Source organism: Balaenoptera borealis (genome assembly GCF_965194805.1).
Source record: "Balaenoptera borealis genome assembly, chromosome: 3".
Classification (NCBI taxonomy): Eukaryota; Metazoa; Chordata; class Mammalia; order Artiodactyla; family Balaenopteridae; genus Balaenoptera; species Balaenoptera borealis.
The window spans coordinates 83,319,834-83,341,858 of record NC_138866.1 but is presented as its reverse complement, the minus strand read 5'-3'; the positions used below and the strand labels follow the sequence as shown (position 1 = coordinate 83,341,858).

Sequence of the window (22,025 nt, the reverse complement as noted above, 5' to 3'; positions counted from 1 at the left end):
TGGCTGTGCTGTTTGTGGCTCATTCTTATCCACACACCAAACAGCAGCAGGTCAATCTTCCAAACCATGACTCCAGTCACCTCCCATGTAACAGTCTCAGGCTGCACACATAGACATTTTGATTGAGCTGCACAGCACTGGACCATGTGGCATTAATCATAAAAACTCAGTTAGGTTTTCTAATGACCAGCCATCTTGAGCAGGAAAGGGACTTTTTGACAGCCATCAGGTAACTAACTCCCAGCACTGATGAGAAGTCTGGAGAATCAAGTCCAGGACAGAAGCTGGGCAGCCCTGAGGTCTCTAGACATCGGACCTAACTCCACAGTCTCCACGCTTCCCCCACCTGGACGGAAGGTGCTCCCACCACGCGCTCCACCTGATGCACCTCGGCACCTGGTCCAAGAGCAGGGGGAGGGGGAGTCTGGTTGGAGGCTCAGGTCACGTGTCCACCCCTGGCCTGGCGGAGGGGAGGGTAGCCTGGTCAAGTGTTCCCATTACCCACATGAGGTGGGGAAGAAGATTAGGGTGCTGGAGGCCAAAAACCAGCCAAGGGTCACCATGGGTCTTGGCTACTTTTTCTCATCCTTTAAAATTCCTGAGCATGATAATCCGTCATTGTCGATTCTGTTTGTCTTGTCTTCAGGGACTTCTGAAAGCTGATGCCTGCACAGACTGGAACTCATTCCTCTACCATCATGTTGCATGGCTTCTTGATTTGGTGAGGACACCTGACAACCTAGATCCCTTTCCTCACAGGTTGTAGAAAAGGGGGATCTGCCAGCCAATGGAAGAAATCCTGCAAAGGCTTGGCCCCCTGTTGTAGGAGGCAGTTGGCCAGATGCCTGTGTTCTTGGGCCAGTGGTATGCCCTGTGCCCTTCCTTATCCCAGCAGAGTCACCTCTGCTAACCCCAGCAGGCTGCGTTCTCGAGGGCAGGAAAGCCAGCATGGTGCCCCGTACGTAGTAGATGCCCTCGCAAACTTTGTTGAATGAGTGAATGCATGAAGCGGTTCTGTGCTCTGGTCACGCTTACTTGGAATACAGTGAATCACAGCTGAAAGGGACTCTAGAATCGTCAGCCCTGCCCCGCCTTCTGCAGGTGAGAAAACTGCAGTCCCCAGAGATTAAGTGACTCAGCAAAGCCACAGAGGAAATTAGAGGCAGAGTCGGACTGCAACTCTGCTTTCCTCCTCACAGGCCCGTTGTTCCCTTTGCGGCCCACGCAGCCCGTTCTAGGTCAAGCCCCGAGTGTGACGTATCTGTAATTGAGTCCAAGGCAGCAGTGGTGCTGTCACTGTGGGCATTTCTGCCTTTTACTCTTGGCTCCCAGGAAGTGGCAGCATGTGAATCAGCCAAAATGGTGTTTTTACAATTACTTAAAGTCTTTCACTTAACTCTCCATTTTGCTTTTGAAAATAGAGATATACTTAAAGCCTCAAAAGCAACTTGCCTCATCTGTACCATTTTGGTGAGTCAGGTTCCGTTGGATTGACTGCTTATACCGAAATGTCCCACTGCATGGCTTTAAACAAATCGTCTGGGGATGGGTTTGGAAAGGCCCTCTAACAGCGAAGTCCTCACATTTTCATAGAGGAATACTTCCCTGGCTTTCCCTAAGAATAACAAGTCTCAGAAACAAAGTCTAGGGTTCCAGTGTGTGGGAAAAATGCCTTTTTACTGCCAACTTTTTCTCGATCTTTAGATTCTTCCCCACACTTCCCGCCCCCCTTGTGCTGTGTGTATAGAGGGTGCTTCACACGGGCCTTTCTGACGGCTGTGTGGGCCTGTCTCCACCTGCCTACACTCGTCAGCATCTCTCGCCGCAGGGCCAGGAAGGGAGGAGCAGATCTGCCTGCCTTCACCCCCTACCATCCCAAGCTGGGGCAGGCTCCAGAAAGGAAGGGCTGGTATTAAGGAGCAGGTATCGTCACTGGGGCCTGTGACCTGCATTCCAGGGCTGGTATTACCTCAGAGGTGCCCCTCAGCCCTGGGCCTCCAGGTAAGAGGCAGGTTTTCCCAAATGGCTTCCCGCAGGGCAGGTGGGGCTCCCAGGGAGCAGATGCCTCCAGAGAACCCACCCACCCTTCAAGGTGTTGGTAGCAAAAGGGAGAGTGACCAATCGAGTCCTGGGGGTGGTCCTCAGTGGGAAGGAAGCATCAGGGCCTTGTCAGACAGGGATGCTTGGGCCCCTTCTGTGCCTCTCCTCCTGCCCTGCTCCTTCTCCCTCCTGTGGGTGTGGAGGGGGGCAGGGAGGCCAGGGTAACGGGGTGTTCTGGTAGCGGGGCAAGGTGCGTGGAAGACAGCTGGCAGGGGGCCGAGAGTGTGACTGGCAGAATTCTCTCCACCACGCTCCATGGAGTAGGAGTGCCTGCCGGGCTGCGTATTAGGGAATTTCTCCAGGAACTCTTCTTCAACAAAAGCAAATTGGAAAAGCCCCGGAGGAGTTACTACTGCTGCCGGCCAACGGCCTTGCTGCCCTGTCACTGTCCCTCTGGCCTTGATCAGAAGGCCCAACGCTGGCCCTCTGCCTAGAAGCAAAGAGGGAATGACGAGGCCTTCCGGTAGCCCAGGCTGGGCGGCAGAACCTGCCTGCACGCCGATGGGCAGGGGAGGTGGGGAGGAAGCCAAGGGGCCGCGGCACAGACTGAGGGAAGACAGGGCTTGTTCCCTGAGAAGCTGGTCTAACGTCCCCCACGCTTCCACCCCGCAGTGCCCCGGCTTCTGGGGCAACTGGGGGAAGCAAGAAGAAAGGGTAATAGGGTCGTGGCCAACGGGGAGACAGACCCAGAGAAGATGGCAGTGTTAGCAGATGGCCTGGGAAGCAGAAGGTGGGCACCGCTTCGTATGGTCTTCCCTTCTTGCCCCGTTTGTCACAACGCTGCTGGGGACGTGAGGGAGGGAAGCGTAGACCTGAATCTCATCAGGATTCAGAGTGACCCTGGCTAGGGTCTCTGCTTGTTAACCTCCAGGGTTTCCTCTCTGGAGAAACAGGATTTTTCAAGTAAGTGAATAGGGAATGGAATTCTTTTTCCAGAATCAGGTCTATGGAATTGTGAAACTTCCTGGTTTCGTGAGATGGAGGTGGCCGCAGAAGAAAACATTTTTATCAAGTACTCACCATGTTCCTGGCACCATGTTCCTGGCATAGGACGGCTAGGCTCTTTCCACCTGTTAGTTCACTGAATCCTCAAAACACCAAGGTTTTGTCTTTTTTTTTTTTTTTATCCCAGTCCGTACAGATGAGGAGTCTGAGGCTCAGAGTGTTTAAATAACTTTCCCCAGATCAGCTAGAAAGTGGCAAAGCCAGGATCTGTGCCGAGGCAGGAACTCCCTGGGGAGCTTTGGCATGACTGTTTCTGGGAGACACTGCACAGATGGCTGAAGGGAGCCACTCAGTTGGGGTCTGGCCACAGCATGCTCTGACGGGGCTGAGTGCTGCCTCTGGCTGGCTTTCACTGCTGTGCCACAAGGACAAGGCCTTTAGACTTCAGGGGGGGTCAGCCCTCAACGCCCAGTTCAGCTGCTGGCAGCAGGCCCAGCAGCGGCATTTCCCATAGATAAGCCTTCCTGGGAGCTGCCTCAACGGGAGGGGCTGGCCCCCCTCTGTCAGAGCAGGGAAAAGGAGGGACGAGCAGAAACTGGCTGGGACAGTTCAAACTTCACATGAGACACAGTGAAAAAGAAAAGCCTTCTGTCAGGGAAATGGGTGCCCCCTCTTCACTGTGGCACATATAGCCTTAGAAGTGAATTAGGCTGGTCTCCGGGGGGGCTTTAGGGGGTTGACCCTGAGGGGTCAATGGTAACATGAGGGCTGGCTCAGAAACTGGTCAGAGCAGAGTTACAAACTGCAGAGTCCCAAGTACACAGGCCTTTGCAAGTCCAGGCCCAGTCCCCCAGGAGCAGAGCCTTCCTGCCACACCTGAGCTTCAGCTGCAATGAGCAAGGGCTAGTGATAAATCTGGCAGCACAAGTGATGGCAAAGCAGCAAAAGGACATATATGGAGGATTCCCACTGTGTCAAAGACTGGCTAAAAACTCATTTTCTTGAGCACATATTATAGGCTATGCACTGTGCTAAGCCTATGCCACACAATAACTCATTAAATCCTCACAACAATCCAATTAATGAATCCATTCAATAAATATCTACTGAGTGCTTGCTCGGTACGAAGCTCTGTGCTAGGTGCTGGGGATAACTTCATGAAAAAGACAAGTCTCTGTCCTCATGAAATCTATAATCTATGTGAGAATTATTACTATCCCATTTCAGGGGTGAAGAAACGAAGACCTCCTGAAGTTAACTTACTTGCTCAGGTCACTAAGTGACAGGGCAGGGGTCTGAACCCAGGTAATCTGTTTCAGAGTCCAGGATGCTATTTTCCTATCAAGTTATGCCTTTTTTCTTCCCAGCACCACCCATGCAGCAGACACTACTGGTTGCCTCTCTAAACCCATCTCATGTCCCTTCTTACTTGCTGGAAGAAACCCAACTTATTTGGATGTGTACTCTTCTCCTTCCTGTATGCTCAGGGAAGGGCCCCTCCCCAGCACCAGCCCTAGGGGTGAATCTTGATTAGTTTAAACCAATCTTGCTAATTCCCTTCCTTTTGCCAGGGATTGGTTTAGGCCCTAGGCATGTGACAACCGAGACAGGAGTGCAAGTTTGCTGGGAGAGTTTTTGGGAAAAATTTCCTTGTGCTGCTCCAAGTTGTTGAGCTTGCTGTGGTAGCCAACTGGGTTCTAGAAGGGGACCAGCCTGAGGACAAAAGCCAACATGCTGAGGATGGCAGAATAGGTGGAAACAACGTGGGTCTTCCATGAATTGCTGGGTTCAGGCTGTTATGTGAGATAACAGATATTCTTACCCTTTACGCTAGTTTTGATTTTCTGATTTTTGCAGCTGAAAACTACCCGATACAGACCAGCTCCAATCCCTGCCATGCCCTGATGGCTCCCAGGACACCCTAACCCATGCTGACCCTCACTTCTTCAGTGTCCTAACACATCTGCTCCATCTGCTTTACCTTGAGATGTCCTTTGATTTATTTCTCTCTATATTCTCTTGGCTTTTAACCTGTAATATCCTGTTCTGTTAACTAAATTATAAACTCCCTGAAGGGAGAGAGCATGCCTTACATTTCTTTATATCCTTCATGGTGCCTGTCATTAAATGTGGAGCCCTAATAGAGTTTTAAAAACATTCATTGGCTAAACATCTTTGCTACATTCCAAGAGATTATTTGCTGTCCTGAAGGGGGTAAATGAACATGTATCAACAGAGTAAAACAGGAGTCAACAGGTTGCAGCTGGAGGCCTGAGTGAATGTCAGGCATCTCCACTGTAGCTTAGATTCCACAGTGGATTACACCAGCTCCGGCTGCCTCCTGTGCCCGGCTCTGGGCCGGCTGCTGGGCAGACAGAGACAAATCAACTGCTTGCCAGGAGCCGTGAAACTTTCATGTTTAGCAAATATACTGTGTTATTAATTCTCACAACAGCCCTTTGGGGTAGAAGCCTCAGCACTAATTTATAGATGGCAGACTGACCTGCCCTGATCAAGAAGCCAGTATGGAGCAGAACTGGGGTTGGAGCCCAGGTTTTCCAGTTCATGAATCGAATTTATAGGGCTTCCTATGTTCTGTCTTTCCTTTTTCCTATTAAGCAAGTGGTCACTTTTTATCCACTGGCTCAGGAGAGGGATGTAGCAGAGGGTAATATAGAAATAGTTCTGAAAGCCTAAGCTCTAGCAGCAAGAGTCTCAGGAAGAGACTAAATGTCTTGGCCTTAAATGGGGTGAGTAGACCCTGCTCCCTAAGCCAGAAAGTGCTTCCCCTGGTGGGGGAGAGGAGTGAGATGCATCTGCAGGTGGCTAGAGGGAAGGGATCTGCATCTTGCTTCCCACTAATGTGGGCAGCAAGACCTGCCTGTTACGTACTGTCAGAGCAAACAGGACCAGAGGCAGCATTTAAGATTCCTGTGCTCTGAACATGGCACAGAAGCAGCAGAGAGCTGCGAGCCAGAGACCACCTTTGGACTGAAACAGACTTGTGGGCTGAAGACAGGACTAGATGGACCTTCCTGATAGCTTGGTACCTGGCTTATCTTGAGACCGTCTTCTTGAAGTACAAATACTTGGTTCCCTGAAGGTCACTCCCAGTAGAAACTCATTTCCCCTTTAGATTAGAGAACACCATGTTTCTTTCACCTACCTTTATTATTTATAGATTCAGCCGTACTCTGTACTGTAAATTAATTCAAACGACAGTAAGGCTCCAATCTAGCTGGGATTCTAATCTACTCCAGAGGTTTCTAGAGAACTTTAGACCACATTAGAACTAAATCAATACAAACATCTACAAGCATTGTACTAAAAGCTTTATTTAGTTCTCAAAACTTTGTAAAGTAGGCACTCAGGTTATCCTCATTTCATAGAGGACAATACTGGCTCAGAGACGGTAAGTAACTTGTTCATTGTCACACAGCCAGGATTCAAATCCAGGCATTCTGGCTGTAGAGGCAGCATCTCTAACCATGTTATTAGCATTTGGTTTGGCACCATAGGCAAGGGGCCATCTCAATACTGAGGAGGTTCTAGCAGGCCCTGGGCCTGTGAAGTTGACCCCCTATAATGTGAGCACCACGTGCAAGATGTAACTAGAGTATAAAGAGACACAGTTCTGGGCTTCCCTGGTGGGCGCAGTGGTTGAGAACCTGCCTGCCAATGCAGGGGACACGGGTTCGAGCCCTGGTCTGGGAAGATCCCACATGCCACGGAGTAACTAGGCCCGTGAGCCACAATTGCTGAGCCTGCGCGTCTGGAGCCTGTGCTCTGCAACAAGAGAGGCCGCAATAGTGAGAGGCCCGAGCACCGCGATGAAGAGTGGCCCCCGCTTGCCGCAACTAGAGAAAGCCCTTGCACAGAAACGAAGACCCAACACAGCCATAAAATTAAAATAAACAAATAAATAAATAAGCAAATATGGTTAAGAAAAATATATTAAAATTCACTTTCTCTGGAAAACTTTAAAAAAAAAAAAAGAAGACACAGTTCTTGTCTCAAAGAGCTCAACTGTATTAGAGTGGTAAGGCATGTACATGTACCTGTCCAAGGCAACTGATGATACAATGCAGGCAGGCGCTATGGGGCTGCCCCAGTGGCTTACACCACTGGTCCACAAGCTAGGTAGGGTTCTGGATGTGTCTGCTTGGGCGAGTCCTGAGCAAGTGGCTTCCTTACCTGTTTAGTGGCAGGGTAGTTGATCAGGAAGGTCTCTCCCAGCAATGCTAGTTAACGTCTGTCTGCTCTGCCTAGCTCCTATCTCTGTCTGCCTGATCCCCTAGATTCACTGGGACTCCTTGACTTGCTGTACCACACATGTACTCACCCTTAGCTGTCTCATTTCCTGGAACGAGCCAGTCTCACTGAACCTTCATGTGTCATCCTTGTCAATATTTTTATCACTTTATTCTAGCATTACCAGGTTTCTTTTTCAATTTTACTTTAAAATGCAAAAGCAAATGTATGTTCGTCTTTTTGTTCACAGATTTTAATGGGTATTTGTTTTTATGAAATGCCATCCTCACTTTGTTAATTGCAGGACTGAAGCAATTAAATAAAACGCATCACATGACCAGGCCAGTAAGATTAAACTACTTAGAAATTGCAGCATACACTGACTCACGTAACTGTTTCGAATGAATGAGAGGCTGAATTATACACACACGGAAAATAAAGTACACATTTTGATGGAATAAATATACCTGTGAAAATAACATTTAATTTTGAAAAGAGTAAACAGTACAATGAAGTGTATCGTGATGTATGGTCAGCAGTCGATTACAAGAGAAGGTTAAAGAAACATACACAAAGTGACACACTAGAAATGAAAGTGAGATTATGATTCCAGGCATATCTACAGCCTAGGATAGATTTTTCCCCCCCCTCACCAAGACTCTAATATAGCTAGTTTTTGAACTTGTGGCCGCTATTTTCCAACATTTTAATTCACTAGTTATTTTTCTTAACTCACTACGTATTTAATTCACTACTAATTTCTAGGACTATATAAAGTTAATAGACACACAGCCCTTTGCTCACAAGGGGTTTGAGAACTAGCAGCGTGACTGGGCAACCACTGCTCCCCATGGAGAAGCCAATTTGCATTTAGTGGACAACACTGCTAGGCGGCTGCAAGTCTGACGCAGGAGCCTCTAAAGCGCAAGACTATTGGGAGTAGTATGCTTTGACGGGAAGAAAGTATGTCTATACACATTTAGCCTGAGTTCATCATTGTTTGTTCCTTTCTTAATCATACAGTGTCAGTTTGTGGAAACTCAAGTTTTTATACGAAAGCCATAAAATGTATTTTGTTTTGAAAAAAGTCAAGTTTTATGTAATTCAATCCCTTGTTCCCAGACATCGGAACTTGTAACAGTAGGAAGATGATAATTTTAGAAAGCGTACCTTGAATAGACACATTATAAAACATTTGAACATGTATGAATTTTTAGCGTACTAAAAACAGAAGTTTAGATATATTATCTTCAATAATTTAAAACTGTTTTCACGCTCTCATTTTAATTCCAAATTAATCTTGCTTTTATATTTGGATGATAAAGTCTCCCAAATTTCCCACTAAAAAAAAAGCCTAACACATATTAGGCTTTTTGTTTTTTTAATGTAGAGAAGGGAAAAGATGACAAAACCATAGCCCATAATTTCTTAGCCTAGATTATCCCATAGACATAAAAAAAAGTAATCAGGATGTTCAAAATGCTCAGAAATGCACAAATTGAAAAGTAAAAGCCTTTATTTGTTCCTCTCTCCACCCTACTCTCCTCAAAGGCAACCACTTTTTCCCCTCAGCTTTTTTTTTTTTTTTCTAAACATAAGCTGAAATGTCTGGAATTCAACTTTCAAAGCCTAACTCAGGTTCTGCCATCTCTACAGGCTCATGCCAAATTGGAAGATTGGGCACCAATCTTCCTTGGCACCAATGTCAAGGCATCCCTGCCATCTACAGAAATTGTCTGACTTCACCTCTGCATTAGTTCCAGGACTCCTCTTTTCCCAGGGTCTGTCACATGGATTATCCCTCTGGGACTAATGAGCCTTGGAAGCAGGGAGGACAACTGTTACAAACAGTGCTTTATCTTTGAGCATCTGTGCCAATGCTTCTTTAAGATAAATTCTTAGGAAAAATTTCTCAGCTGAAGGGAATGAATATTTAAATTAAATAAACATTGCCAAATCACCTCCTAATAGTGTGCCAATTTGCACTCCCACTAATAACATGAGTGCTTATTTCCCCTCACCCTCACAAACACAATTTTCAACCATTTACTATCTGAATGATGAAAACTTCAGGTTTATTTTGCATTTTATTTAAATAGGAATGACAGTGAACAACTCACATGCTGGCCATCAAAATGTTTTTAGTGGATTGTTCATGCCCTTTGTCTATTTCTACTGGTTTTCAATTTTTTAAGAAAGTTCTTTGTACCTTAGGTAAAATAGTGCTTTGACAGTGCTCTAGGCACTGGGGTTAAAACAAGACACAAAGTAAATCCCTGCCCTTAAGGAGCTTAAATTCTAGTAGTGGGATACAGGGGAGAAGAACAAAGTATATATATATATGCTATGGAAAAAATAGGTGATCGGTGCTATGGAAGACATAAAGCAGGGTAAGAGGGACAGAGAGCAACAGCAGAACAGCAGTGTGTGTGTGGGACGCTACTTGTACAGAACAGCCAGGGAAGGCCTCTGATAAGGTGGAGATCTGAGAAGACATCTAAAGGGGAGTAGGGGAGTAATCCATGTGAAGTTATGGGAAAGAACATTCCAGGCAGAAGAAACAAAGCAAAAAGTTCATAAAGAGGGAAACTAGTTGGCATGTTTAAGGAACAGAAAGGAGGCAGGCAGGCTACAGTGGAGTGAGCAAGGGAAAGAGGAGTCAGGGAAGAGGTGAGGGAATAGCAGGGTTAGACCTGGTAGGGTCTTGCAGGCTGTGAGAAGTCTTCCGATTTTGTGCTGTGTGAGATGGGAAGCCATTGGAGGGTTCTGATTTGACTGGAGGTGGGTAGGGGAAGCAGAGAGACTAGTTATGAGACCTTGAGATAATGCAAGTGAAAAATGATGCAAACGTGTGGCAAGTAATTTTTCCTAGTTTGCGTTTAGGGTTTTTTTTTGGGGGGGAGGGGAGAGACAGGTGACTATGTCAGGTTTTATTTTTTATCTATTATAGTAATAAATAGCAATCTTCCTGGATAAATCTTGGTGTTATGTCACAGACAAAAAATTACAAAGTCATCTACTATTTTATATTTTCAGTTTTTTACATTAACATTTTTGATCTATCTAGAATTTTTTTTGCAGGTAAGCTGTGAAACGGGAAAGACCACTGCATATGGCTGTGCAATTTATTTACAAGGATACCAGGTTGAGAGGGTAAGTGGGGACTGAAATCCAGTCAAGCTATGGTGCACAGGGAAGTACTGAACCTGCTAGAGGAAGGGGCCTTTTTCTAATTTGCACAAAGGTGCTGTATGAAATAGTGGTGGCGCTGGTGATAGAGTTCAAACTCTAATCCATTATTTCAACACCAGTTTTCTGAAATGCCACCTTTATCCTATTAAATATTCATAGCTTCTTGTGTCTTTGGTGGAAACAAGAACCTCATTAAGGTCGAAGTTTGCCATATTAAAAATTGTTTTAAAAACGCATCTTCCTCACTAGGGAAATCTTACTTTTATGAGCCAGATTGGAAGTGAGTTTGGTATGAGTTCGTGCAGCTGGAGGAAGAATTCCTCTTTTCCAAATGCAACAGACAAGAAGCATTTCTTTGCTGTCTTTGCCTAAAGATTTTAGCCTAACACAAGAGTCATTTCAAAGTGCTTTGTGCTAACCCTCTGAAAGGCTTTCTTATCTACCTTGAGATAATAGCCCAACTAATAGTCTAAAGTCCTAATGCTAAAGGAAATCTTTTTATTTCCAGATTCAGGTTTGGCATCAGTTAGAGCACTCTGACTTGGGTGGAAGGCTTCTTGTACAGCTGTCACAGGGGGATGAAGGTTCTAACAGTGGTAGAAGATTAGTGGATGTACACTTTGTGAATGGTGAGGCACTATATATTCCATGGTCTCTTTTCAAACAAAAGTGAAGATTCTGTCTTTTCAGCTATGTTTTTTTTCTCAGGTCTATCGTTATATTTCTGCCTTAGTGAGACAAGAAATAAGAACCATTTGAAGCTTCAGCCAACAAATAGAGGCTTCCGCTTCCTTCTCCCAAGACAAACAACATAAAACATAAGGAAAGCGGAAATGTGCCTGCTTTGTGGTTTTATGCTCAAAGAGAAAACGAAGACATCATAGGTCCTAATTGGTCAGGTATTATTTTCTCCCCTCTACAAAGAAAGGTCAGGATTGGAGGGGATGGGGAAAGGAGGAAGAGGTAGCAAAACAGTTGCAAGTTCTCTAATAAATTAGCTTCCTCAGATTTTCCTCCCTCTCCTCAGAGTGGACTTTCAGAATCAAAGCTTTATCCATAAAGCAGTGGTTTGTCAGTCTTGCTGTCAAGGTTGCTGAAAAATTCACTAGATGGTAGCTAAGCCTATGTTGAGAAAGAATCTAAATTTACCATCCAGCCTCAAATGACTTTGTGTGTCAAAGAGGTGGATTGAGAAATGAGGAGAGCAGAGGGGTAGATGGGTTCGATTACATAAAAGATACAGATATATAATTTCATATCCTTAGTTGTATGAGAAGCAAACATGAAAATGTTTAAAAAATCATATTTTGGTTAAGAGCAAAAAATTTCTAAGTTGATTATCCTTCAGAGCCAAATCATGTTTCAGTGCTTCAACTATATATGCTTAAATATTTTTAGCTGAGATATACTTAGAATCTTCTGCTTTCCAGCAATCTTAGAGCAGTAACAGTGACAACTAGAGTGAAAAAAAAAAATCAGGCACCAGCATAGAGGCACATTTGATAATTTTGATATTTAGATATGAAATAGTTAATTTTCATTGCCCTTTTCTACCAGTTTCCTTCCCTATACCCAAGACCTGGTGTAATTCATGCTTCTGTTTAGCAGTCTAATACTTCATTTAGACCTATTCTCTCCCAAATGATTCCATGCTTCAAAGTCATCTTTTTATTCTAAAATTCTGCCTCTTCAAATCTTCCAAACAACAAAATCTCCTTCTATTCCTTCATTAACCGTGCCCCCACCAAGTCATTTTGCATGTAACAGAATGGTAATTATTCCATTCCTGAAAGGTTGCTAAAGCCCATTCAAAACCTTTTCTTTCCTAACTTGCACGGCCCTAATCAAGACACCGAGCAGCAGCAGCACTGCTAGATTATATAAGTAGACCAAGGGGCTTGGTGGATAAAAAATGAAAACATTAAAATATAATAAAAACAAACAATTTTGCCCCTTGAAATTTAAGAAAATTTGGCCTTGTGTAAACCATTTTATCTACTTTTCAATCTAGACCATTTAGTGGAAGGTCAGGAACACCTAAAGGAATGGTTGGCTATTCTGTCTCGTTACCATCCTATCATAACAGTTCCAAGTCTAGAATATATACATTTCCATGGTAAAGTAGCTCCTGTCTGCAAAATCAGGCCATTTATTACCTTAGTTAGCAAAAAGTAGATGAGATGTTAGAAGCACAAATTTAACAGATACTATTTTATTATTTACAAAATACATAGTGATCATAAGGGTACAGGTCACAAATTACAAACGGGAAAAGCACAGGGAAAAGTTGAGACAAATGCGTTAAATGACAACAAGGTACCCATTAATATGGAATCCATTTAGAATAAAACAGTTCTTTGTTAAAGTTAGACAAGGCCAAGAGGAGGTACCTTGTTGAGTAGAAAATGCCAGTTACCTAGAAATATACTTCTACCAAAAAGCAGAAAAGTGTTAGTAGTGTACCTAAATTAAATCATAGCATATACAGGTCCAGTGTTCCACAGTACCACCATTGGTTTTAGGCAGGAATCTGCGAGAGACTTGACTGCCTATCTTGTTGGAAGAGGAAAGCCCCAGGACTGATTAACTTCCCTACCTTCCATAAAGCTTTGTTCAGGTGACTTTGGAATGTGGTGTCAAACATCCCATTCATTTCTGCTGCAAGTTCCCTCAGAACAGACACTGTGGACTCGTCACTGGCATTCAGAATCCGCACAAAGAATTTATTCCACAGTTCACCACCTTTTAGCCTAAAAATATATAAAACCATTTTCATCAAGATTAGGCATATAGGAGTTAGAATTCTTTCTGTGTTTAACTCAGTGGTACATTTATGCACCAACATGATTTAAGGTAATACCTAACTCTAGGGTTAGAGATCATTCAAGTAGTGTCCTTTGAAAACCCAAGGTGAAACTACAAAAAAAAAAAAAAAAAAAAGAAAGAAGACTACCATAGTGGGAAAAGCCATAATATAATGCACATAAAGGGAAAGAAAATCTTTCATCTGAATCTATAAATTTCCTCCATGTACTAAGATTCTACAAACAGAAGAGAGACGAATTTTGTCTCCTCTCTTCTAACTTTCCTAAAGTCTAGGTCATTAGAAAGACTACAGCTTCCTCTCTCCCCCCGCCCAGTGGTTTATTATCTTCACAACCTTCTCAGAATCCTAAGCTCAACTGAAGTAACTACTGCTTAAGTCTATGATGTTTGCACCTTTTTTTTTAAAGATCAGAGAAGCTTCTATTATTGTATAAGGCAAGGCTGTTAGGAAACCCCACCTGACCCCACTTGCTTCTGTTTGTGTAAGACCAACCTAGGACCATAACCAACTGGAGATAACCTGAATCTATCCTATATGCCTTACATTATATTTCAAACCTATTTTGAAAGTACATGTTAGAGACAAATAAGACTGGCCAAATTCTGAATTAAATAAAGAAAAAAATACAATTCAATTGTTGGGAGGGGAAAATGGAGGTGAAGGGGTGTTAAATTTTCAACACTGACTTTTCTTTTAACCAAAGAATGTATCAGTAAGTTTTAGATTGGTAAGCTTATTCTGCGAAGTTAATAGCTATGATAAGGTAAGGGAGAACATGGGATATTTAATAAGTATTATGAGTAGGCTTGAGGGAATACTAAGGTTCTGAGACCAAGCAGCTGTTATTAAGAGAGCATTTACTTCCTCACCAAGGAGATTCAGTTCTCTGCTTTGGTTTCACCCATTCATTAAATAAATAATAGCCTAAAATTAGTAGGTAATTTAGAAATTTGACTTTCTTCAAGAGATGCTTATTAACTTTTGACAAAAGCTATTAAAAAGGGCCATAAGACTAACACCAATTGGTTAGAAAATTATTCTCATAAAATGTTTCTATTAAGCCTTCTAAATTGAGAGGCTTCCATACTCTAGTCATGGTTTATGTCTATGATACATCTATACATCTAGGTCCAGAAAGATGTCCTGAAGTCCGAATAGCTTGATTCCCAATTTTTTTTTTTTTAACTTATTATCTGGCTCTTTTTTTTTTAATTTAAATTATTTATTTATTTATTTATTTATTTTTGGCTGTGTTGGGTCTTCGTTTCTGTGCGAGGGCTTTCTCTAGTTGCGGCGAGTGGGGGCCACTCTTCATCGCGGTGAGAGTGGGGGCCACTCTTCATCGCGGTGCGCGGGCCTCTCACTATCTCGGCCTCTCTTGTTGCGGAGCACAGGCTCCAGACACGCAGGCTCAGCAATTGTGGCTCACGGGCCTAGTTGCTCTGCGGCATGTGGGATCTTCCCAGACCAGGGCTCGAACCCGTGTCCCCTGCATTGGCAGGCAGATTCTCAACCACTGCGCCACCAGGGAAGCCCAGATTCCCATTTTTAATTAACAATTCCTTTGTCCTGCACAAGGTGCTCCACTGATACTCTAATGAAAACTGGTTAAAATTAATGAAATCATGGCATTTGGACTAAGAAACCAAGGCTGTCAAAGCAGAGAGAGCACCCAAGATAAAGAGAACATTATTTGGACAGTCAAAGACCCTGAAATCACCAATACTTACTCTGAAATATTTTGGCTAAGTCTCCAGAGGGACCCATCCCAGAAGACCTGCAGGTGTTCCTTGAACAACAGTAAATGTGCTAAATCTGCTATACCAAACAGATCTACCTGAAATCACAAAAAGCACCATCAGCTAAAATCATTCTCTGCTACTGTCATGGCAATTTATTTATGTAGGAAGTTGACAGGTATTATAGTGCTTAGCTAAGTTTATTTTATGATATACATTTTAGTAGACTGTTACTTATCGTTACAGTAAAGAGAGAAACTCCCCAAAGAAGTGATCAGTAGAGCCAACTCTAGGAATTATCCTAGAACAAAAGATGACAAATATATCTGGACTGTCAAATTCAAATTTGTACACCTACTAAATTTGCATGGACTCCAGCTGTGATCTAAATGTGTTCTACATGACTAGTTCAGGGCTATGCCACATATTCAATCAGCAAAATGCCATATATCCAGAGCTGAGTCAGAAGGGATTTCTGCATATAATGCCACCATATAAAACACTTTATATTTGTCCTAATGTCCTTTTTATATACATTATTTCATTTAATCCTCACAAGAATTCTGATGTAAACAGAGCTGATTATTATCTTTATTTTACAGAGAAGATCACAGAAAATGATTTACAAAAGACCACACAGATAAGTGGTAGAAATGGCCCTGACACTTAGGTTACTGAGTTAGTCATGTGTCTGCACGTGTATGTATAAATTCCTCAGTGTTGTGACAGAAAAATGGTACATTTTGCTTGACTTGGTGATATTTGAAAACTAGGTCATCTGTTCCAGGAGAGACAATATCATTAAACACTAGCTTTCATGGCTTATCTAGGTAAGAAAGAGATTAAGAAACCCTCTCCGTATTCGCTCAAGCTTGTTTTACACTTACCTGGTAGGGAGAAGAACAGTTAGCCAGGATCTTTTGTCCTTCCAGGATCTGTACAGTCCGAAAGCCGCTGAGGTTAAAAACATCTAGCTGTGCCCTAAGGTCAACACTGTAGGAAAAGTCCACTATCTTCAAAGCTTGATTGTTCTTATTACAATCATAGGGATCGTGGATTCTAAGCCCAGATGTAAGAGAAGGAGATAATAAAAATAGGCCATGAAAGAAGCTGCATAGCTGGTCTTTAAAAAAAAAAAAAGAAAGAAAAAAAAGGAGGTACTGCAGGTGTGCCTTAGCTATGCCAATAGCTCCCTCCAGTGGTTAGTTATGAAAATGCACCTGTAAGAGCAGTGGCAGTATCCACCCAACTGGGGAATGTGAAGATTAGTTTAGTGACCCAAGCTATATCTAAGCCACTGTGCATGGCCACCACAGAACATTTATCAAGTTTCCATATTATATAAACTAAATACTGGAAGTAGACTGCAGGCCTCTGTCTTGCACTGTACATATTAACATATATAACAGCAATGGTTTATACACTGACAAGAATTATGATGGAGGAAATTAAGCTTTTATAGATGTCACAGTCTTTCTTGTTTACTATTAGATTAGGCTTTCCGAGTGTCATTCAGATCCCTCCTTCCCAGAGTTTAACTGAAAACAACATAAGGCTGTTTTTTGGTAAAGTGATACCTTTACAAAATACTGTAAACCATCCTGTTTATATTAAATTAATACCATACTCTGTCTTCCTCTTATATGTAATTCCAATCCTGTTTCCTTATAAAAAAAAAAAAAACAGAAAAGAACTTTATAGCACTAATTCACTATTGATTTTCCTCAGGCGTATCTATTCCATGTAATAAAGCTATTCTCCAAAGAGACATAGGAACTATTTATGTGAGGAAAAAATGGATTATTTTTATGTGTTCCTTCTGTTTCTCTGCTTTCTCAGTTGGTTTTTTCAAATCCCTGATTGATATCAGTGGCAGGGCTTATATTCCTAAATACAGGCTTTGATTAATCCTATCACGTATACCTCCACAGCACAGAATGATCTATTTTACTTTAAAATTTATGATTCCGTACTACAACTTGTTTTTGGCCATCATAAAACTATAATTCCCAAATATTTTCAAAACTTGGGAGAGGTAGGAAAAATGTTTCTGAGAATAATAAAAAGAAGCAGGAAGGTCTCCTAGCTCTCTAATCATCCATTCACTGTTACCCTGGGCAAGACATTCCACTTTTTTGGATCTCATTTTACACACACACACGCACAATGTAGAAACTGCATTAAATGATTTCAAAAGGCTCTTTCACACAGACATAGAGAATAGACTTGAGGACACGGGGAGGGGGAAGGGTAAGCTGGGATGAAGTGAGAGAGTAACATTGACATATATACAATACCAAATGTAAAATAGGTGGCTAGTGGGAAGCAGCCGCATAGCACAGGGAGATCAGCTCGCAGCTTTGCGACCACCTAGAGGGGTGGGATAAGGAGGGTGGGAGGGAGACGCAAGAGGGAGGGGATATGGGGATATATGTATACATGTAGCTGATTCACTTTGTTATACAGCAGAAACTAACACAACACTGTAAAGCAATTATACTCCAATAGAGATGTTAAAAAAAAAAAAGGCTCTTTCAATTCCTTGTGAATCTATATGAAATTTCCTATCAAATTTGAAAAGTTGTGTCAAAGTAAAAGGCAATGTCCCTTCAACACTATGTGGTTTCCTGGAGTCCTCTAGTGACTGAGAGAAGGATATCTGAATACACAGCATACAAATGCCTAATCCCAAAAAGGCTTAGAAAATCTCTTTGCTTACAATTTCCATGAAAAGTCCTGAGAACTCTAGCACTATCCTCTGAAATTTCAGTGCTGTGAAATAGAACGAAAATAAAAACTATACCAGGGGTTCTCACATTTGGAAACATATGGGGAGATTTTTGGTGATCACAATGGCTGGGGGATTGTAATTTGTATTTAATTGGGTGAGAGGTAGTTACAGGGAAATAGATATAAAACATCCTGGCATGCTTGGACCAGACCTGCACAAAGAATTATCTCATCCAAAGTACCTATGGTGCCCTGGATGAGAAATGCTGCTGTATTATGCCTGGGGAAGCCTTTAGGACTCTGCCATCTCAGGGAAGAAAGTAGGATGCTCTAATTCTTTTGGTTATAATTGCAGAAATACATTGAAGGTTCTTTTAATTTCCATGCCAACTATGATTTAGAGTCTAATTCAGTTTCTTCTTATAGAATAAGTAGTCAGGAGAAATGTAAAGAATGATTCCAGCTTTTAGTGTACACCAATGACCTCAGAGAGAAAGTTAACTGCTTACCCAAGTCATAGGCTTGGGGCAGACAAAGCATCTTTAAACCAGACTGCTTCACTCAAATACCATGAGATCAATGCCCATTATTAGAAGGGTGTGTTGGTCCTCTAGTCCTTTCCATAAAACAAAAATTGTTGAGCATCTTTGCCTTGTTTATGCCTCAATGTTGTCTGTATTTTCTCAGTTCTTAGTATTTGGGCTTCATTTCTTATTTCCTGCTCTGTGCTCACCCCTTGAACCTGATGGCTAAACTGGATTTAATTTGAACACTAAGCCCCATTCCTTGGCATGGTTTGCATTTGCACTCTGGTTCTACCTGCTTCTCTTGGCAATTACCTCAATCTGGTGTGACTTAAGCTTTGGTCTTTGAAACTGAGCAGTGCCTCAGTTCTGCTAGCATCCTTGCTAGCTCCGCACTGGCCCCACACAAAGAAAGACTGGACAGTCTACTTCACATTTCCCCAAATATCCAGATTTTACATCTCTTCTTGACAGGAATCATCACAATAGAGTTGTTAATTCTTTTTTTCTGAATTTTTTCCTCAATGTGTTGTTTTGTTTGAATTCTTTTAAACTATTCCCAGTGACTATTGAGTTTTAGGTAGCAAATATTCTCTTACCACACTGTGTTCATTATTATGGCATTTATCAAAAGGCAAAAGAGAATGGTAACTATCCATGTTTTACGACAAAGCTGATAGAATTATAAGAGAATGAAAAGGACCAACCTGTTTCTAAGAATCAGACTCCTTGGACTCAAGTCACCATGGACTATTTCTGCTTTGTGTAGTTTCTCCATCATTGTCAAGAGGTTATAAATAATCAACACTGTCATTTCATGGGTAATAAATTCACTGTATTGAAGAAGATCCTGGAAATAGAAGGATAGAAAACTATCTCTTAATTTGGGGTGACTTATACTCAATACCTTGTTTACTGCTGCCCTGTACTCTTCCTTATTGTTCTCTATTAGAATGTCGGCTCCTTTGTATGTTGGGTTTTTGTCCCATTTTTAATAATGCTGCTCTCCAATAAGATTGTTTATAAGGATTTAATAAAATAATGGATGAAGAGCATCAGGGGTGAGCCTGGCCCATAATAGGTGCTCTATAAATGGTAGTTTTAAAATACCATCATTCCAACCATTTTGGAGAATTTGTATTACCATCAAAATTGCAGCAAAACCATCACTATGTTGTACACCTGAAACTAATATAACATTGTCTATCAACTATACTTCAATTTAAAAAGAGAGATGAGAAATAAAAACCTCGGAAACACTAAACTAAAAAAAGGCAGTAAAACTTTCTTAAGAACATTCCAAAGAATAAAATGATATATTGTGGGGAGTTCCCTGGTGGCCTAGTGGTTAGGATTCTGGGCTTTCACTGCCAAGGGCCTGGGTTCAATCCCTGGTTGGGGTACTGAGATCCCGCAAGCCGTGTGGTGTGGCCAAAAAAGATATATTGTGTTTGGGTTCCAAAAATGATCCAGGGGGATAGTATAGATAAAATAAGAGTGGCAAAAATAGACCTCTGGTTTCCATTCCTCACTTAAGGAGCTTGGAAGTTGCCACTGTCCTAACATGTAAAAAGCTGAGCCAACTGAAAAATCAACGACTCTTTTAGGATCTGTAAGCACAGGGGGGCCCCACATTTTTGTGAACTTTACCTCTAGGAGCCAGACCAGGTTCTCACAGTAAATATCATAGAAAAATTCCCCGCTTCCAGCAGCGGGAGGGGAAAAAAGAACCATTTGAAACAGGCCACAGCACTCTGTTCTTTTTAAAAAGGCCTGCTTTCAGGGGAAACTAGTTAACCAGAGCCTAACCTGCTGGGGCATTATCAGAGCCTACCTGACCTGGGGAAGGGAAATACACAATTCCAGCCCACTCCAACCATCTGGTCCTACCTAAGCCGGGTGGTAGGGGGTGTGGGGGTAGGAAACTGAGAAACTTGTCAAGTTCACAGTCCAAAGGCATAGGCTCGCTGCAAAAGACGATGAATCATAGCACTGTACAACACCTTCCCTCCCCTCACACCTTATCATCATATTACTAAAGGCCTATTTACAGTAGTTCCTTTTACACAGTACATCATGCCTGGCTATCAAGAAAAAATTACAAGGCATACCAAACAGCAAAAAATGCAATTTGAACAAGCATCAAAACCAGACATGGCAGGGATGTTGGAATTATCAGACCAGGAATTTAAAACAAAAGTGGACATGAGCTGGTGATGATCACAGTTAGATGACCAGGTCATTACACAATTCTGTCTACTTTTATACGTTTGAAAATTGACATAATAAAAAGTTAAAGGAAGTTCTTGGTCAAAATAACTTGGAAAAAGAAAACAATGCTTTTAACTCATTATTTAATTGGTCTATTTCTAGAAGATTAACAGGAATTCTGTACTAAATTCCTTTGCTAAATAGAGCACAAATCTCTCTACTTGAGGACTTTAAATGATATGTTTTCATATTATTGCAAACCTGAAGGGTGAAGCAGTTTATATATTGGTGCCAAACAATACAGCCATCTTGGTATTGATAACAGATACACAAATTATCACACTCCTCATTTAAACGTTCCTTTAACTTGAAGTTGATATAAAAGTCCCATGGGACAGGTTGAGAAGATACCTGTAAGAAAATATATTTTAAAAATAAGAGTCATTAGAATCTATGGTTATAGTTGGCAGAATGAAAACATTCCCTCCAGCCCTTCCTATATCCCAACAGAAATAACAGTAACGGGATATTTTAAAAGGTAGAAATCTATAATAAAGGATGGAGCAGCAGGAAATTCTGAAAGCTGGAAAGAAAATAGTAAGAGGTAACAATCCACTTAACAGACCCAAGAAAGCTGATTCTAGCAGTGGAGAAAGCTGAGAGCAACCAAATTTATACAAGACCATCTCCCTATAATATAAAACTGGTGGTACTAATTACCTCTAGAAGTAAGGGTGAAGGTGGAGCTAAAACAGGAGTGGTTGAACTCTGTTAAAGAGAACATCAGTCCCCAGATTCCCCTCCTGCTCCTGTAGCCCAGCCTAGCAACTGCCTCTCTCTCATTCCTGAAGACCAGAAGTTTATTCCTAGAGAATATAAAACAGAAGGGCTCTGGACTAGAGGACACCATGCATTGTTGAGGGTGGGAATACCATATGGAGAAGAGGAAAAAGTTTATTATATGTCAAATGGAAAAAGTTTATTATATGTCAAATGGAAAAAGTTTATTATATGTCAAATGTTAAGATGCACCTTCCTGCCCCTCTACTCTCCAGACTAACTTCCCCATGCAACTTTCAGGAGGCTAGCAGCCAGGATTACATGCTTTAGGCGGGAAACCAGAAGTTTTCTCTGAGGAATCTGATAAGCTCAAAAGACCCAAAGATTGGGGATTTTCCAACAAAATGGCCAAGTGAGATCATTGTACAGTGAAGCCTACAGCTGTCAAGGTCCCACCATATAACAGAACTTTCAACTGGCTTTCTAGCATCCCACACTTAAATATGAAGAGAGAGCCAAAGACCTGAAGAAAGCCTCTAATATGAAAGACAGAGATCAAAACAAACAAAAGGAAATAGATGATGCAGGGAGAAAAAAAGAAAATTAATGTATCATTAGTACACTCAGAGAGATAAGGAATATTTCATCTTTGAAATGAAGAACAGAATGCTACAAAGAAAGAACTCTTACACATTAAATACATGATAAAAGAAATGAAAAACCCAG

General features: G+C 42.1%; 1 protein-coding gene and 2 long non-coding RNA genes across 3 annotated transcripts in view; 2 read left to right on the top strand and 1 right to left on the bottom strand.

Annotated features, from left to right (window-relative positions):
• Nucleotides 1-22,025, top strand: part of LOC309625523 — a 62,970-nt gene that overhangs the window by 2,551 nt on the left and 38,394 nt on the right. The window contains exon 2 of the long non-coding RNA XR_014242562.1: nt 647-721. This is a non-coding gene — a long non-coding RNA (uncharacterized lncRNA). The remainder of the gene's footprint in view (nt 1-646; nt 722-22,025) is intronic.
• On the top strand, nt 1,851-7,633 carry LOC309625506. The gene is made up of 3 exons (XR_014242542.1): nt 1,851-2,001; nt 3,037-3,202; nt 4,903-7,633. It is a non-coding gene; the product is annotated as an uncharacterized lncRNA (long non-coding RNA).
• Nucleotides 10,384-22,025, bottom strand: part of BUB1B (BUB1 mitotic checkpoint serine/threonine kinase B) — a 59,915-nt gene continuing 48,273 nt past the window's right edge. Inside the window, exons 19-23 of the mRNA XM_082384950.1 lie at nt 20,781-20,930; nt 19,016-19,158; nt 15,942-16,113; nt 15,046-15,152; nt 10,384-13,238 (exon numbers count right to left, since the gene is read on the bottom strand). Of these exons, the coding sequence (XP_082241076.1) occupies nt 13,007-13,238; nt 15,046-15,152; nt 15,942-16,113; nt 19,016-19,158; nt 20,781-20,930 (804 nt within the window). The 3' untranslated portion in view covers nt 10,384-13,006. The remainder of the gene's footprint in view (nt 13,239-15,045; nt 15,153-15,941; nt 16,114-19,015; nt 19,159-20,780; nt 20,931-22,025) is intronic.